The sequence below is a fragment of the Chlamydotis macqueenii genome, chromosome 3, assembly GCF_036417535.1.
Source record: "Chlamydotis macqueenii isolate bChlMac1 chromosome 3, bChlMac1.mat, whole genome shotgun sequence".
Lineage (NCBI taxonomy): Eukaryota > Metazoa > Chordata > Aves > Otidiformes > Otididae > Chlamydotis > Chlamydotis macqueenii.
The window spans coordinates 73001934-73018945 of record NC_141558.1 but is presented as its reverse complement, the minus strand read 5'-3'; the positions used below and the strand labels follow the sequence as shown (position 1 = coordinate 73018945).

General features: G+C 43.4%; 1 protein-coding gene across 2 annotated transcripts in view; it reads right to left on the bottom strand.

Annotated features, from left to right (window-relative positions):
- The window catches only part of LOC104481463 (calpain-8), a 30611-nt gene extending 16365 nt beyond the window's left edge, over positions 1-14246 (bottom strand). For both annotated transcript variants that reach the window (XM_086745817.1, XM_086745816.1), the window contains exons 1-6: positions 14010-14246; positions 11205-11274; positions 2749-2867; positions 1502-1635; positions 1031-1199; positions 53-136 (exon numbers count right to left, since the gene is read on the bottom strand). In XM_086745817.1, coding sequence (XP_086601943.1) covers positions 53-136; positions 1031-1199; positions 1502-1635; positions 2749-2867; positions 11205-11274; positions 14010-14246 — 813 coding nt within the window. The remainder of the gene's footprint in view (positions 1-52; positions 137-1030; positions 1200-1501; positions 1636-2748; positions 2868-11204; positions 11275-14009) is intronic.
- Positions 14247-17012: the final 2766 nt, after the last annotated feature.

Sequence of the window (17012 nt, the reverse complement as noted above, 5' to 3'; positions counted from 1 at the left end):
GTACCGCAACCCCAAGCTGTTTTGTATGATGGCCCTGGAGAGGCTGGCTTACCTCTTCCGCTCCAGTGACAGAGTAAGCATGTCCCTTTACCAGCTTCAGACTTGTGATTGCTTCTATTTCAGATGCAGTAGATATCTGGGGCAATAAAATTACATACATTTAGGACTACATATTGTGCACGAACAGAGCTTTCATGAGCAAATTATTATGGGTGAAGATATCCACAGTTGTGTGCGTAACAAATATCAATATTTTTGATGCAAACTGTATTAAATAGAGGTGAGATCCACAACAAAAGTCCACCTCCACAGTTTCACACCCTTAAATATGTAGTGCTAGCACATCAGAGATTCAAGACTGTACAATGAAATCTAAACCTAAATCCAATTCCCTGCTCAGGTAACAGATCCTGTCACCTGCAAAGACATGTTCATGTGAACTTGGCTCCAGCCTGTCTCAGCTGAGATCCAGCATATCAACATTTCAACTCTAGTAATCCTATATGCCATGAACCAGGATTTTAGACAAGATAATGAATTTGATGTGGAAGGCGTGAAGTTTCCAAAACATCTAAGAACATCATCTCTAAGATGAGAGAATTTGTATTACAACTGTCAATAATCTTTAGGACTGAAAACCAATGCCAGAATCAGACTACAGACTACAATGAAGTATCTCAAAGAGTTTTTCTCTGCTAGTTGCATGTCTGGAGACTAAATTATACACAATTCGAATGAGAAAAGATACTCAGAGAATGAAAATGGAGTTCAGGAAGACCAGTCCCCAGTTTATGCCTCAAAGTATTATCACAGGCTATCTTGTAAAGACAAACAGAGCCTGAGAGTTGGTTATTTAGAAGTTCATCCAAAGTTTTTTATAACTGAAATCAATAAGTCTCCCATTAATTGTAGTATGCTTTTAATTCAGACCTTCCTACCTATGTCTAACATTGGTCTGAGCTTTCATTACAATACGGACCAGAGCCCTGAGAACAGGAGCAAGGAGAGTAAAGCAGCAGTAGTCTCTTACATCAATGGAACAGCCAAGCAGTGACCCAGCTCTCAGAGCCTTCTGGATTATTTGGTACAGGTTCAAAGGAGCCCTCCGCAGTTCATAGGACTCAGAGATGCCTCCAGTAAAATCCTCAAAGCCCTCCATAGTGGACCCTCCTGTGAGAGCTTCATAAGAGCCATTCAACCTGTGTGAGAGATAAGAGTCATATAAGGTGCCATCTCCTCCTGTAAGCATTGGCACTGCAGAAAGAAGAGTTTATAATTTCATATCTCTCAGTCCGTGTGACCATCAGTCTGATCTGGAGCACCAGAAGTAAAGCTCCTTGAAACAGATGATTGGCAATAACCTTTATGGACCTAGAGGAAACTAAATAACAGGTGGAATGAGGCTGCATGTGAGTGAAGCACGCTGTGTCTAACAACACAACCACTCAGGTTGTCAACTTCTGCACACTCAGGAGTGCTGCCTCCTACTTAGCCACCGTACTTGGCATAGGCCTTCTCCAGCAGCGCGCTCCAGAACTCATTGCCTTCCTCCGAGTGCACGAAGAGCAGCTTCCCGTTCTTGGTGGGCAGCCGGTCATCCACCACGACATCCACCCACTCCCCGTACTGCCAGAACTGATGAAAAGAAGAAAGGAAAAGATGATGATGGCTGGTGTGCACATAATAGCTCCACACTACGACCTTCCTACCCCTTCACCTGTCATCAGTTCCCCCTGGATAAGTCACTGTAAGGTTTCATTCCCATGTTGCACTCCTCTCCCTTGTAACAGAAGCAAACTCTCCCCATCCTAGTGAAGCACTAAGTAGGCTTCTTAACACTGTATTAAAGTTTTGCTGACAGGTAACATTAAGAGCAACTTCTTGCATATAACATCTGGAACATTGCCTATGCTCCAAGCAGAACTTATATGGTGGAGAGTCCAGAAAGCTAGTGTGTAGATAGGATACTCTGACGTCTTTTCTTGTCTACCCTTTTAAGGCCCAATCCATTGGAAAATAAAAAACAATGACCCTGCAAAAATGCTGCGAGGAAAGGTCACCCAAAGGGGAAGCACTCAATAGTGCTAATCCCTTCTGAAAATACTGGGAAATGTGTCAAGCATTGCTAATACTATATTTTGCCTGAGCACTTGAAATATTTAATCTAGAATTTGATGCAGTCCTGAAAGGAAAGAAGGTAATTTACACAATAACCCCTCTGCTGAGATGAGCTGATAGAAGTGATACATATGTGCTCTATAACATCTGTCCTTGCCAAAATACCTCTTTTATCGTGTCAGGGTGAATCCATACTGCCCACACCAGAACCTAACTTCTAGACAAAGCAGGCTGGCTCAGTCCCAACACACTTGGTCTGCAGACATGAAATCCAGGCACAGCGGTGGAGAGGGAAGGGAAGGAGCAGAAACTGCATCAGCCTGAATTCACTCTCAACAGTCAGCAGTGACAGAGCTTGTCTTGACTCACATGGCATGATGGTTTGGCTCAGTTTATAAAACCTGTATAACTCACTACAGCCCAATCAGCTGTAAGACAGCAGAACCTAGCCAGTGAGCAGGTGTCATTTATTTAACTCTGTTCTTCTTTTCTTCCCCTCTTACCCCCACTAATTTCAATTACACATTGTAATTCTTGAATATTTAGCCTACGCCAAATATTAAAGAGCTGCTTTTAGCTAAATACTAGCATTTTCCTCTTTTATTCTCAATACCTTGAGCATATAGGTACCTGGAAATGAAAGATCCCAGCATAGTCCTTCTGGAAACTCTGATCCTTGGGAACAACACGATGCAGAACATCTGGATTCAAAGTGAGAGATGCAATGGCAGCTAGGAGCCAGCAATCACCTAAAAACACATATGTTACAAGGCAGAAAAGTTCATTAACAAATAGTGTTTTGCTGATCCTTACATCACTATGTCACGCTCCCACTTAGACTAAAATACCAGCATTAAGTGTTTTGCAAGGTCCTGCCAGACTCAGTATTGGTTCAGCAATCCATTCTTGTTTTGTTATTTATCTCTTTTGCTCATTTACCCCTCCCTCAGACCACAGAGGTACCTTGGGGCCTCCAAGGCTGATCATGGTGGTAATTTCAATTCTCTAGTTTGGACTTCGGTGGTTTGATTTTTTAATGAAGCTGTGAAAGCAGGCTGCTTTATCTAAACTTGTTAATGCACTCAGGAGACCAAGAATGCAGCGAGAGAGAGAAGGCATTTGGGGTATGTTGGTTGCAAAGCCTGACTAGGCAGTATGGAGTTAATGACCTTTGATACTTTAACTAGACCTGAGCCACCACACCTGGGAGATGCAAGGTGTCCAGAAGTGGCCAAAACCTCTGGCTTGATAGAAGGGTGGTGGGACTTCCTATTTTTCGGAGAAAATTCAATAGATAGCAGGAACATTTGTGTTGCTATTCCTTCTTAGCCCTTTCTTTGAAGGTCTGCATTTGAACCAGCACTTAGGGCTATTGCTGCAGACCTGCCCATGAGTCTAATGGAAAATGTAGTCTCCTGGGAACTCCAAAAGAAGCTGAGTCTTTCCTCTGGCCCACTCCTCATCCTGGAAAGGATGGGCATGCCCAGTGCTCGCTGGAGGCTAGAAATCTCACATCTCAAGCTGTTTGCTGGGCTGGCTACCTGCCTATTGTGGATTGGAGGCTGGGTAATTGGAAACCTCTATCACACCACAGCTGGTGTCCCTGGGAAACTCAGGGACTCATGGGCTTCTTACAGCACTTGCATACTGCAAACAGTAGGAAGAAATTTTGTGGTCCTGTGTTATTTCTGAGGTGCACAGAAAGTCTAAGTACTCTGAAGGTACTAACATTTTCCTGGTTCCCTGCAGATTGTCTGTGCCAAGACATGTGCAGGTGCATATTCTGCAGGAGGAACAGGCGTAACAGCTCTTGCTTCAGTGGAAATCAGCTAACAGAGAAACCAAGGAAATAATCTAATCTGTAGCATAATTTAGTATCTTAGAGCAGCAGTTAAGTCTTCATATTGACTTGGGCTTCATGTTTTAGTGCCACAATGAATATAAGTGTAAAGATAAGATACAAGGATTTGCCTGGTGCTGCATGCTCTCTGCTGCCTGTATCTCACTGGGAGGTACCCAGACGCCTCCTATGACCTGAGCAAGAAACAGCTGTTCCCAGTTAGGCAAGCAGTGACTTGAGAAACACCTATAAAGAGGCACCCCTGCTGTGATGACCTGTAACCACCCGAGCTGGCTGATCTGATGTGGGTGCAAAAGCTGACTCACCCAGTGTGCCAGCCCAGGCATTTCCAATGAGGAGGGAAAACCTAGTATTTAGTATTATTACATGAGGTGCTGCTTAAGCCTTCCCCTAGGATTGCTTTGTGTTGTTGAAAGAGCATTTAAGCTGAAAGGGGGTAGAAAATGACTGGAATATCTACTTCTCCCCATCCACTTGCATTTCTTATGAGAAGAGGTAAAAAAAAAAAAACCCTTGTCTTGCTCATCCTACACAACTGAAGTTTGAAGAGGAAGTGTGAGACAAGTTAAATGCTACTTCGCAGAAAAGCTGTTTGAGAAAGAACTCTTACTTAAGAGGTAAGATTTCCCTTGTAGAAGAGAAAATAAATTAAAATAAAAGGATCATGAGATGTTTAAACTGGAAATAAGAAAAAGTTGCTGCTGTGCATATAGAAGAGAAACTCCCAAAGCCTTGGCCCTTAGAACAACCATGAGCAAAAACCTTCTCAAGCTCATCTTCAACCTAACTCTTTTACAAATTATTTTGCATTCTGTGGGAGAGGACTCAACTCACTGTCCTGAAAGGTTCCTCCCAAGCCTTAGGTACCTATGTATAAAACAAGCAAAATTGAGAGAGCACAAGGTGGAGAAAAAAAAGGCTTTAAGAAATTCCTCTTCCAAGAAAATGTAGATGCAGGAAAAAACAAGAGTGAGAACACTTAAACCTGCTTTGTATCTATTTCTTCAGGGCTTTCCTTAGTACAGGTGCATGCCTTGCACTGTTATAATTTTTTATTTTGTTTGGAGAGGTAGAAATAACGGTGATAAGTCTGGAGAGTGGCTTTTCAGAGAAGGAAGATGGAAAGCCTTACAGTGTTAGAACTGAAGCCCTCATTTTTTCAACTACCCCAGACTTTCTTGCTGCCCTGGCTGTTCCTGGCATGCTGTGAAGCACAGAAAATTATTTCTGAGAAGGTGGCGGGGTGGGTTTACTGGTGTCCCTGTTGTGTCCCTCCACCTCCTGTGAGACCAGAGAAGCTCTGCAGCAGTGATGAATTGGCGTTCTCCCAATGTGCAACACCTGGAAGGGTTTCCCCTTCCTGGTCTAGGCTAGGTTTTTACAGACTGTGAAGGGGAAACTACTCTAGGCCTTACTGATGATGGTGTATGTTTGATGCACAATTAGGCAGGAGAATCAGTGAAATGAGAGGGGTTTCCATAAATATGATATTTACTTCTCTGACTCAGAACTAAATAATTTCAGAATCTCATCCTCATAAGATGTCAAATGTGGCGTGAAATCCTTTACAGCTATCTTATGGTATGAATTAACTTCTTAGTATCTGGGAGAGTGTGTGGCATTGGCGCTTCCGCCTCCTGCAAACACACCGTGCAATCTGGCCTCCTGGGAAAGCATTAGCGGCAAGTCTGACCAGAGCACTTTTGGAAAGAATTGTGTTGTGTCCTGGTTCTGGCTAGGGTAGAGTTAATATTCACCTGAGCTGGGCAGAGAACTGGAGCTGGTGGCCCCTACGGCTGGGGCACCCAGCTGGGGTAGTTAACTAATTAGCTAACAGCTGGGGTTAATTTACCCAAATTAGCCAAAGGGCTGTTCCATCCCATCTGACATCATGCTCAGTATAGAAGTGAGGAGGATGCTGAGGGGAGCCTCCTGCTACTTGGAAGAAACTAGGTGTACAGCTTTGTTGTAAGCTATTATACTGTACTTGTTTTCCATCACTGTTTTGTTTTCTTCTGTTATTGCTGTTAAATTTATTTTTTTGTTCCATCTCAACCCATGTGTTCTTGCTGGTTTTTGTTGGGTTTTTTTTGTTTACCAATTCTCCCTTTTGTCCCACTGGAGGGGGGATGGGGAGTGAGAGAGAGACTGCATAGTCTGGTCCCGATTGGGGCTGAACTACGACATGTTGGAAGAATTGGGGTGGTCAATTTGGTTTTAAAAATAACCACACCTGCTTTGAGCACTGCAGAGTCCTATCTCTAAACCTTACTTTGGGTCCTAATATCTTTGGCTAAGCTTGCGGCTGAACAAATACCAACCATGCCCTCCAAAAGAAACCAGCAGGGAATTGGCTGCTGTGCAGTAGTAACTTGATAAAACTGGATGTTTACATGGAGTGCCGAGATGCAGATGGTTAGCGGACATCTTTATATACAAGCGATGCATTACATTCAGGTTCCTGTGATATTGGCTTTAATACAAATTAATGAGGATGCAGGAATCTGTCCACATCAAAGAGCTTCCAGGATGGAGCCTAAACCACGCAAGATGCCTCTTATCTTCTTCTATACCACAATGGGATCTGGGCCTATTAATAAGGTTCCTCAGCCCTACTGGATAATATATTACTATTTCTAAAAAAGTACAAGTTGACAGTATGTATTCCTTTTTTCAAAGTTCATAATAATTTTGCTAGCAGCAGTTTTTAGAGTTTTGTTTGTGGGTGTGCCCACAGTTTAGTGCATCAGCACAAGCTCCCTAGAAAGATATCTTGTGTAGGACCACTAAAACTTGTCCTGATTCAGCTGCAGGTTATAAGTCATCTTTCAAACTGTGAGGAAACTATTTATTCCCTTCCTAAAAAGTGAATTTTTGGAGGGAGAGGAAATGAGGCCAATTGGCCAATGAATTAAGTATTTCATTAGAATGTATTTCCAATAAAGTTATAGTCAGAAAAATTACAATATAAAAAAGCATTTCTGCTTACTACATGTGTTTGAAATTGTAGCCTTTTAGCTTATAAAAATAAATGTAAAGAAAAATTATTTCTCAATATTAGACCTGCAAGGCTAAATCACCTATGAGCACGTACACTGCTTCTGCTCAGTCTCATATTTCATGAACAAAAGTTTCAAACAAGTGCCAATTACAGTGTTTACTACTGCTGCTGAATGTGCTAAAAAGAAGCCAGCTTGATTCCTGCATCTGAAGTAATTTATAATGTCGGTAAAGTCCAATTCTTTTTTTTTTTTTTTTTTTTTTTTTTTTTAAATTTGAAATAAGCAATTCTGACCTTGAGTTTCTGGTGGAAAGGGTAAACACAAAACCTAGCTCTGTGTGTATGTATATACACACACACACACACAAAAGATCTTGGAGAATTACTTTGTCTATTAGTGTACTTGAAATAAAATCACTCGCTGCTCACAGATGTGCTGAGATGGCTCGTGTTCTCAGTGCTACACAGGTGCCTCCTGGTTTAGAGAGATAATCGAATTGCTGCAGAGAATACTGAATCCTTGGTGATCTGGGAGCTGAGCGACTCCTTGATATTGATGATGTTTACCCAAGTGCACTGCACTCACGGAGGCCATAAAATAAATGAGAAATTTGATTAGTTTCAGTTGCCACAGCTCAGTGCTCAGTTTCCGTTTAGCTGCCATCAAAGCGTCTAGACACAGAACACTTAAACTCTTCATTGACCTAGTGATAGTGAGTTTAAGCCAAAAGTCCAAGTGTCTGGTTCCAAGGTCTAACTGGACAGTACAGAGGCATTTCTGTCCTGACTGTACTCTGGCTTGTCGCCAGCCACGTCTGGTGTTCAGAAGGGATCCAGATACAATGCTGTGGCTCTTGCTTCCCAGTTTGTCAAGCAGATTTAACTCTTGCCTTTAGTCTCTGCTGGAGGCCCTTCTTCAGAGCTCACAGTACCTGAGGTGTCCTACCACACATCAAGGAAGCACCGACCCACTAGCTTTATAATTTCTGGCAGTGCAGGCTGTTCCTGCTTTGAGATTCCTAAAGAAGGCTTCCCAAAGTTTTCTATGGAAATGAATTAAACTCCACAGCTGTGTACAGGAAAGCAAAGGAGCACCCAGCAGAGGAACGAGCTTTCTTCTCTTTGGGGTCTCAGAGTTGTCAGTGAATATATTTCTTGAGATCTAGGATCTTATCTCCTAGAACAAGGATGTCAGATACCCTTGGGCCCATGGGACTGAACATCGGAAGGGCCGTATGTTAATGCCTATAGCAAAATAAGTGAACCAACCCAGTACTATTAAGCACTGTCCTGCCTACAGGAGCTCCAAAGGCTCCCTCAACAGATATCAGATCTATCTCAGAGCTGTCAGGCTTTGGTTTGTTCTCCAGCCGACCCATAACCTTCACAAACCTGCCTGTAAGAAAAAATGCACGCAAAGCCTGCAAGGGGTGGGCTCCTCAGCTGGTATGTAGCATCTGCATTGGTTTCAGGGGACTTCTCCAACTGACAGCCCAGGCCACGGGACCTGCAGTGCCTGGAGTACCCTCTGAGCCTTCACAACAAAAAGCACCCCATGAATATAAATGGTGCAGATCTGGAAAGCTAATATTAAACTGAGAGAGTTTTAATATGTTTTATATCCTTCAAATTAAATTTATGCCACTTGCTTCTTCAAACCTTCTGCAAACAATTCTGGGGTTAACTTATTCAGATAGCTGCAAGAAAACTTCATAAGTCACCTTTAATAACTAAGACTATGTGACTGCATTTCAAGTTGTTACTAGGCTATCAAAAAGACATGGTTCAAAGAGCGTTTAAAATATTTCAAGTCTTTCAAGTTCCCATCAAACTTCCCAAGCTGATATTCATCTAGCTTACACTGTTGTCAAAGAAATAGGTTTAATGGAGTGAGACTAACTCTGGGTTTTATTTTTCCTTTTGTTCATATAAACCCAGACCTGCAGTGCTATTTTTAAAATAAAAGAAACATGTCAGAGAAGATTATTAAAAATAGGCTCTGTTTCCCTAAAGGACTTGTTAACAGGTCACATACGTGGCTTATGTAAATATGTAATCAGGATCTGTTTCAATGGAAGTGTTTTACATGAGGGTTTTGGTAACAAGGGCTTTGATATTGACGGTATTGGATCAAATACCAAAAAAGTATAATATGCCTCAGAGATGTAAAGCAAATGCCTGAATGCTGAAAGGGAAGTCCCATGCCCATACACTCAGTATATGCAGAAGTGATTGTAAGCAGCCTTGCAGAAACAAATTGGATTATCTTTGATTATTTTTTCTTTGAAAGAGAGAAAGAGAAAAGGAAGCTTCTAACAAAAACAGAGTCAGATAGTGTGAGTTTTTTTCCAGGTTTAGGGGTTACTTTCAGGCCCAGCACTTGGGCCACTGCCCACCAAAGGCTAGCTTGGGAAAGCCTGGAGGCCAGCACCATCCCCAGATTCGCAGGAGAGTTCTGGGCTCAGTTCTGTTGTTTGATGGATTTTGGCACTGCTTTCTAACAAAAGCCCATTTAGCACAAAGGACTGGGACTCCACAGAGACATTCAGAAGGTGGCAGAAATAAAAAGGGGCTCAGGGTATTTGCATTCAGTTTCTAGGCTTAACACAAATAATGCATTGACCTCTTCTAGATTGAAAGGAGGTAAATATTCTTCAGTCCTTTAGCTTGTAAACTGTTGAGGAAAATGAGGTTTTACTTCAGGCATATGATCTTTTTTTTTTAAATGGTATTATAGAAACTTCACAAATTGGAGGTGACAAGAAATGTCGCTTTTATTACTTATCTGAATCATTTTCCTAAAATACAGTAAGTGATTTCCCCATACTCTGTTCCAGCATCCACTGAATAAATATCCTGGAGCAAGTATATGATTGGGCATCTTATTTTTAGCATTTGGAGCACAGGCTCACACACCAGGGTATTTTTTAGCAATTGCTTTAATAGTGCTGTGTTTACAGGACCAGCATTGGTATTATTTATTGCCAATGACTTGCAGAAATTCTTTGAATCTCATTTGCACAATGGATGGGCTAGAAGACCAGTGAGGTCAGGAGTACTGCGGTAAGCAGCGCAGGAGGGAGAAAGGCTGATTTCTCTGTGTCTAATCTATCAAATTCTCATTACGAGAGTTTCAGCCTTCTTGCCTCTATATGTAGTCAGGAGACGTTGCTGCTGCTGTCTTCTGGAGCTGGATCTTATCAGCGAGGCAGGCAGGGAAGAAGGCTGCTGCTGCAGCTATTCCAAGGGGGAATAAAGCCCTCTTACAGCTCCGTTCTGGCTGCCTGCATAGGAGCGCTGTTTAGACAACGGCAAGCGTTGGAGAAAAATGCATAAGAAAGTTTTGCTATGATGGGTCTCCAGGAGAGAATGAGTGCAGTTGGAGAGACATCTCACCAGTTACAGTCCCTAATCTGGGGAGCTGAGCGACACTGCCTTTTTTGGCTGTGCTTGCAGAGCACACCTGATGCCTGATTGCTCCTGCCTCCACTCACAGCTTGACACTAAATGCCGTACAAGCAGAATAAGCATTCAGCATGAAGGGCTTGGAACAATTTGCTTGCTGTGGATGGTATTACAAAGTTTACGTGCTCTGTTCTTTTTCTTTTTTTTAATTATGTGATCCATGTTTCTAACCCATGCCTGCAAGCAGATGGGTCATCCTGCTTGTGAAATGGCACATCATAGCCCCAGCCCCTGTACTAAACCAGTTCCTGCTCTGCTCCTTGATTATTGTGTACTTGTTTTCTGTGAAATTGTGACTAGAACTTGCTCTGCTTCTCAAATAAAAATCCCTAATGATCAGGCTACTGGGTGAAATTTCCCTGATGTCCCTTGTCCTCTGAGTCTTTGGAGCTGCTCTTGCTAAGATGGGCATAAAGCCCGCTTGCTTCAAGGCAAGTGTTCTTACAATTTGGTTAATGTCCAGCTCTGTCTCAAGAGATGAAAAGCAAACCAGTCTTCTGCTCGACAAAGGGATAATTATCTTCCTACCTCCAAGAGACAGTCTGGTGTCTCCCAGGTTTGATAACGCTCTTACAAGCCTATATACGCCCCTCCCAGGCAACAATGCTGGTGCATGAGTCCCCTTCTTGGGTATCTGCCTCTCTCCACACTATGTCTGGTAGATAGCCAATAAAATGGTCTGTGTAAGAGGAATTTTTAAATTAAGCTTCATTTTTTTTCTTCTTCTTCAAAAATAAAATTCAGAAGCGCTATACGTACCCAGCTCTCCTTGGCAGACATCTGTTCGAGTAGCTCCTCCAATTATAAACTGAGGGTTGGCACATAACTCCTGAAAAGACACATTTTCAAAGCATCACCCTTTCTGGTCTGAAAAGTCCCCATTTCTTGTTCATTATTTCAATGTGAGGGTTCAAATGTATTAAACACTTTCAACATTTCTTTAAAAATATATCCTTTGTCCTTTATCTGATTAGCGCGGTGTCAGAACAATGTTTCCTTATTAAATTGAAAACTACTTGTATTTTCTGGAGGCAAAAATTGAAGCCCTTTGCTGCTTGAGACTGTCAGTGATACTGGTGAGAGTTTTTTGCTACTATGGGGACAGAGGTGAAAATTCAAACTTGACATTTACGTCTTAATTCTATCTTGCTGTGGTTTTCGCTCAAGCAGTGCAAATGAGTTTATGACCATCGCTGCTGAGTCTGGCACCGGAGCTGTGTTGAGCTTCCACTGCCACCAGCATGGAGGATGATCCCCCATCCTGACCTCACTTCCTGGGAGGCCAAGCATACAAATGCTCTTATTAGTGACTCCCCCCTTTCTCCCTGGCCCTTTGGGGCAAGCTGAGTAGGTTATGGCAATGACCAATGACCATCCCTCCCATCCCAGCTCTGAGCCCTCCAACAATTCATGCCCTACATGAGGAAGTTAAAATTGTCTCTAGAGACAAAAGCCTTCCCTTTCTCCTGAGCATTTTCCATGAGTTTCTGGATGACACCAAGAAGCAGTTCACAGGAAGCCTAGCTTGGCGAGCAGGGTTGAGGAAGGCTTAGGCAGTCGCTGGCTCTCCCAGAGAGCAGCAGTTGTCAGCTCTGAGCGTGCCGGTGTCACTGAGCCATGGAAGCAGAGACAACCTAGGACTTCTCGTGTGTGTGTGATGAAAAGCCAGTTTGTGAATTTCCTCTCACAATGGATGTGATCTCAGCTACATCCTTTTCACTTCTGTGGTTATCCAGCTGGCCAGCTGTCTTCATGGACAGGAGTCAGGAGTAGGTTACCTACCACGCAGAAAAGGTTTTGTGTTGGTTTTTCTCTCCTCCTTCCAAAGAGATGCACCTGGTGGCAGCCAGCTGCATATGACTTATTGCCCACCTAGACACCTGTCCCTTCTGAGCCACTGCCAAGTGCCACACACACCTTTCACACAGCTGCATTTCCACCTTCTCTCTTTCTATAAACCCACCATCAAAATCAGAAGACAAGTCTTTGATGGCAGAGGGTCTGACACTCACTGTCTGCAAACCAGCAGCCACAATCAGAGGCAGATTACCTTAGCGGTGGATATTTATTTTGCAGGGGGCATTTCTCCACCAGATTGCCCAATGGCTCCTGCTGCCTGTTTTGGATGCAGGCACGTAAGTGATCAGTGATCCTTGCAATCATGGGCAGAGTTTGCAGATGGAAACTTGTTGGCTGGTTGAAAAAGTCCAAGCAATGAGCAGGGCTGTGACCTCTGACAGAAGTCATCTGCCACCCATAGAAGCAGGTCAGATCCAGGTCCCTCCCCAGGAGAGAAAAGCAGAGAGTTTGCCCCCGACACGTGTGCCAGTGGGTCCTGGTACTTGTGAGTTTAGCGTCCATGAACTGCTTGTGTCTCTGCTGAGTGCTGGGAGGGCAGAGGGGTCCCATGCAGGCAGGTCTCTGGCAGGCAGGGCTGGGACATTTAACCCTATTGGGTCTCAGCCCTTGGTCATTCCTGACCAGGCTACACTTGTGACTGTGTCTCTGCCTGCAGTGGGTCCAACATCACTCTTGCATGAGGAACCAGAGTGTAATGTAATGAGTTTTCTAAGGCTGATCTTCTCCTAGGGTAGGCAAAGCCAAGAGATGCTTCCACAGTACTTGTTGCTGAAACATCCAGGTGCCAGAGCGAAGTGCTGATGGACAAAGTGAGTTGCCAGGGAATAACCTGTGAGTTATTAAACCTGCAAGTTTCCGTTTCTCACTTTTTGGGTGAAAAAAACCAAAACACCTAAGCCTTGAAATTTTCCGTTCTTCTTTCATCGTCCTTTCCCCCAAAAGAGAAAGGTAAGTGGTTCGGGGTTTTTTCCTTCCTTCTCCTTTTTTCAATTGTTCTTGATGTAGCAAGGAGGGGCAAAATGACAAAGGAGGATCAAGTAGGAACAGAAAAAAATTACTGAAAAATGAAAACGCAGAAAAATCTATGAGGCTCTGATTATGTGGTTTAAAAAAAAAATTCGGCATCTAGTCTTTCCTGATGAAAATGACCATTTTAAAATGAAAGGCCATTTATAGGATATATGTATTTGGGTAACAACAGTTCCAGTCAGTTGCCCTTTAACTGTTATAGGTAGCTTGAAGAGAAGCAGAGGATTTTATTTAAGCATTGGCCTGATTTCCTAGGTGGCAGGACCATGGTGTGGGTAGCATTCCATTTGATAGTTAGTAGTTCCTGGGGTGACTTGCACTCTGTCTGGGTACATGTGGGGCTTTTCCATCTATCTCTGGATTATACCCTGGAGCTGTCACTCTGTGGAGCTGGGATGGACAGGAAGCAAGCAGGTTCCCATGAAGCAGTTACAGGATTCCTTGCTTTATAAAGGGCTTAGAAAATGTTGATTTCTTTTTTCATCCCCTTTTCAACCTTGCTTCTGCAAACCATTGAGGTAAAAACAAGACAGAAGAAAAAAAAACAAAACATACAGGAATAGTGGATATTCAGGCTCACCACTGATTTAGTGTGGATGTTCAGCTGAGCTTCGATTAGATCTGAACCCAGTAAAGAATGCAGTTATAAAGCACGCAGTTGTAAAGCACTCTTACCATGGGGCGCTTCCAGATTATCCCCTGGGTTTTGAAGGAGTACGGTCCCAGGTCCTGATAGCCCAGCGCAGAAGGACAGGCTGGGAACTCCTCATCCTTGAACAAGGTGCCAGCCTGCAGGCACTGGTGCTTCAGAGCTTCATAGTCCTGCTTCAAATACTTGATGGCATTCCTGTTGGATCCCAGCCCCTTCGCGGCTTCTCTTTCTTGGCAGACCCTTGCCGCAACCCCAGACATGCCTGACCACCCTTCCAGAGTGTGGCACAGCTCTGTCGTTGCCTCCTGGGCAAGAGCAGGTGAATATCAGCAGGTAGCAGGCTCGGGTGGAGCCAGGGGCTGCCCTACACGCTCCAACAGCCCTGGAGGGAGGAGGCATCAGAAGTGCAAATATGTACCTGAGATGTACCCGAAAGATGCAGGCGGGGAGCTGGCAGGGGCCACAGTCAGTACAACTGGGATTCTGGGCACTGCCTTGTGCTACTCCCCCGTTATTTGCTTAAAAGCTTGTGAATATCCTACCCCTCTAAAAGTACACTTGTAACAAGGAGCAGGGAAAACCGGTGTTTTTGCAGGCACACCTATTTACACATGGAAAGTGATTGCGTGTGTTCAGTGTGCTGAAAGTCAGGCTTGAGGACTAGTGCTTTAAAAATCCAGTTGAAGATGGTTTAAACCTCCTTTCCTTCCTTCTGAGATCAGGCTCTGCACTCCCGGAGAGTAGAGCAGAGCAGCCACAAAACCTGGGTTGCGATATCTACTGCTACAGCTTACATGGCTATGGAGATGTCAGTGAGTTTTAAAGCCAGGAAAATGCGGAAAAGTTGAACCCACTTCTGGCTTAAATGCTCTTTTTTAAAAAAAGAATTGTCTTTGGTATCTCAACGCAGTGTGATTTTTATGAATTAAATTATTAGCAATAAAAGATGTGAATTTGCAGAGCTAGAAATGGCTGCTTGACCATATGACCTGCAGAGGGCAAGGATATAATCCAGGAGTATGACCCAGGCCAAAAGTGGAAAATTATGTCACCAAACAGGAGGCAAGCTGGTAACCCCTGCTCCCCATCTCCAGTGTGACCTTGGGCAAAAAATTGCTGTATCTTCCCCATCTATAAAAACAGGGTCTTATCTCAACTAGTGAAAAGTTAGCCATCATATTTACAGTCTTTTGGTGGTGCTTCCAGCATATAAAATGTTTACAAGAAAAAAAAAAAGAAATCCTTGGGTGCAGAATGCTTTTTAGACCTTAAAAAATAATGGTTCCTGTTCTTGTAGTAGAAAAAGTCCAAGTTTCTGCCCATTTTGTACTGGCAGAGGGGTGCACACCTCCATGGCAAGGTGGCTGCTAACGTCTGTAGGTTCAAAAACTGAAACAGAAGCAATTTTCCAAGGAACACAGCTGCTCTCCGCTGTCTTCCTATTTAGTAGCCAGGTTTCCGCAGCAAAGGCCACTGTATGTCCGGTTAAGAGCTGGATAAACAGTAACTTTGTTTGCCAGAGAGCATGTCTGATGACTACCCCTCCGTAAGTTTAAACAGAAGGTGTGGGGAAGGGAAGAGAGAATTTTTAAGAACTGAAACCTGTTGAGATAAGGAGTCCAAACAGAGGCTAGCCGGGTTGCTTGTCTGCAAATATTTGAAGAGAGTGAATGCAAAAGAGAAAACAAAATTACTTGGTCGGTACCAGGTAGAGAAGGCTGTGCTGAGGGAGTTACTATACTGGTTGCCCCAAAATTAAATTAATACTGTTGAAATTGAGTAAAGCAGAAGAGCAGCCAGAATTTAATCTCTGTTACATTTCAGTACTTCTAGGTGTGTCTGTGCACTGAATCAAAATGGAGAGTGTAATCATAAAGGGTTGAGGGGAGGGTTTTTTTCTTTCTAGGACTGATATTTTTTTCCTGACAAATAGACCTATTCAGAGGTACCCACTTTCTCTGCTCGTGAGGCAGAATACTTGTGCCTTTCCCTCCCTGCACCAGCCTCTTAGGCTGAAATTTCCTCTGTTCCTGTGGCCCAGAGGCACACTTCCATCTCTCTGTGTTTGCTGTAAATTGCAGGCTTTGGTAATGTTGTTCATGGAAAAGCATGGTGCTCCGGCATTTGGGAAATGCCATTTTGATCAGGAATCTTTTGTTTCCCATGTAATTTTTTAGACATACACTTGATATGCTGTGCGCTCCGTAACTCCACTTGCCACCAGACATGAGTGGGCACAGAAAGGGTGAACCCTCGTGCATCACCAGTGTGTTAAGGTGTGATACAGAGGAAATACAATCAGATTTTAATCTTCACAAATTCCAGTAAAATGTGCCATAGGATTTTTTTCTGCCCTGCATCTCACATATGGGAAGAGGCTAAGGACAAGCATTTTCTCTGGCAGAGGCTCGGACCAGGTAACCACCCCGAGTGTCTACCACAACCCTCTGCTCCTAGTGACCTGTGGCACAGCACTTCAAATCCATTTCCAAGCTTGATTAGCAGCAGAATGATTCGTTTTGTGTAGAAAGTGATACACAAGCCCCATCTAGAGGATATGAAGAAAAGATGATGATTGTGTAGTTGACTACAGTAACAGCTGACATATCATGGGGGAAAAAGTTTTCAGGTTCCCCATGACTCTCAAAAACTGCTGCTCGAGGGGCATTAACCTCTAGGGAAATAGCAACCAGGAAAAAAAAAACCAATCAGATTTCTGTTCCTCCTGGGATTTGCATTTGCTTTCCCTTCCCTCTCTCCCTTTCTTGATGATAGCAGGAGGATGAGAGAAATGGGGAAGAACCAGAAGAATCAGGAAAGTGCATTGTCTTGGTTTCAAAGAAGAATCTGCAAATTCCATGAAATCAAAACTGTTACATATCTGTGGAAATCTGTAGAAGAAAATAACTGTTGATTATCTAGCAGTTCTAGATACATTTTTTTTTTCCTGTAGGGCATTAGAGGGAAATTAAATGGCTCTCCTGTACTGCAGCACTTTGCTAATGAGAATTAAAGCTGTTTAGCTG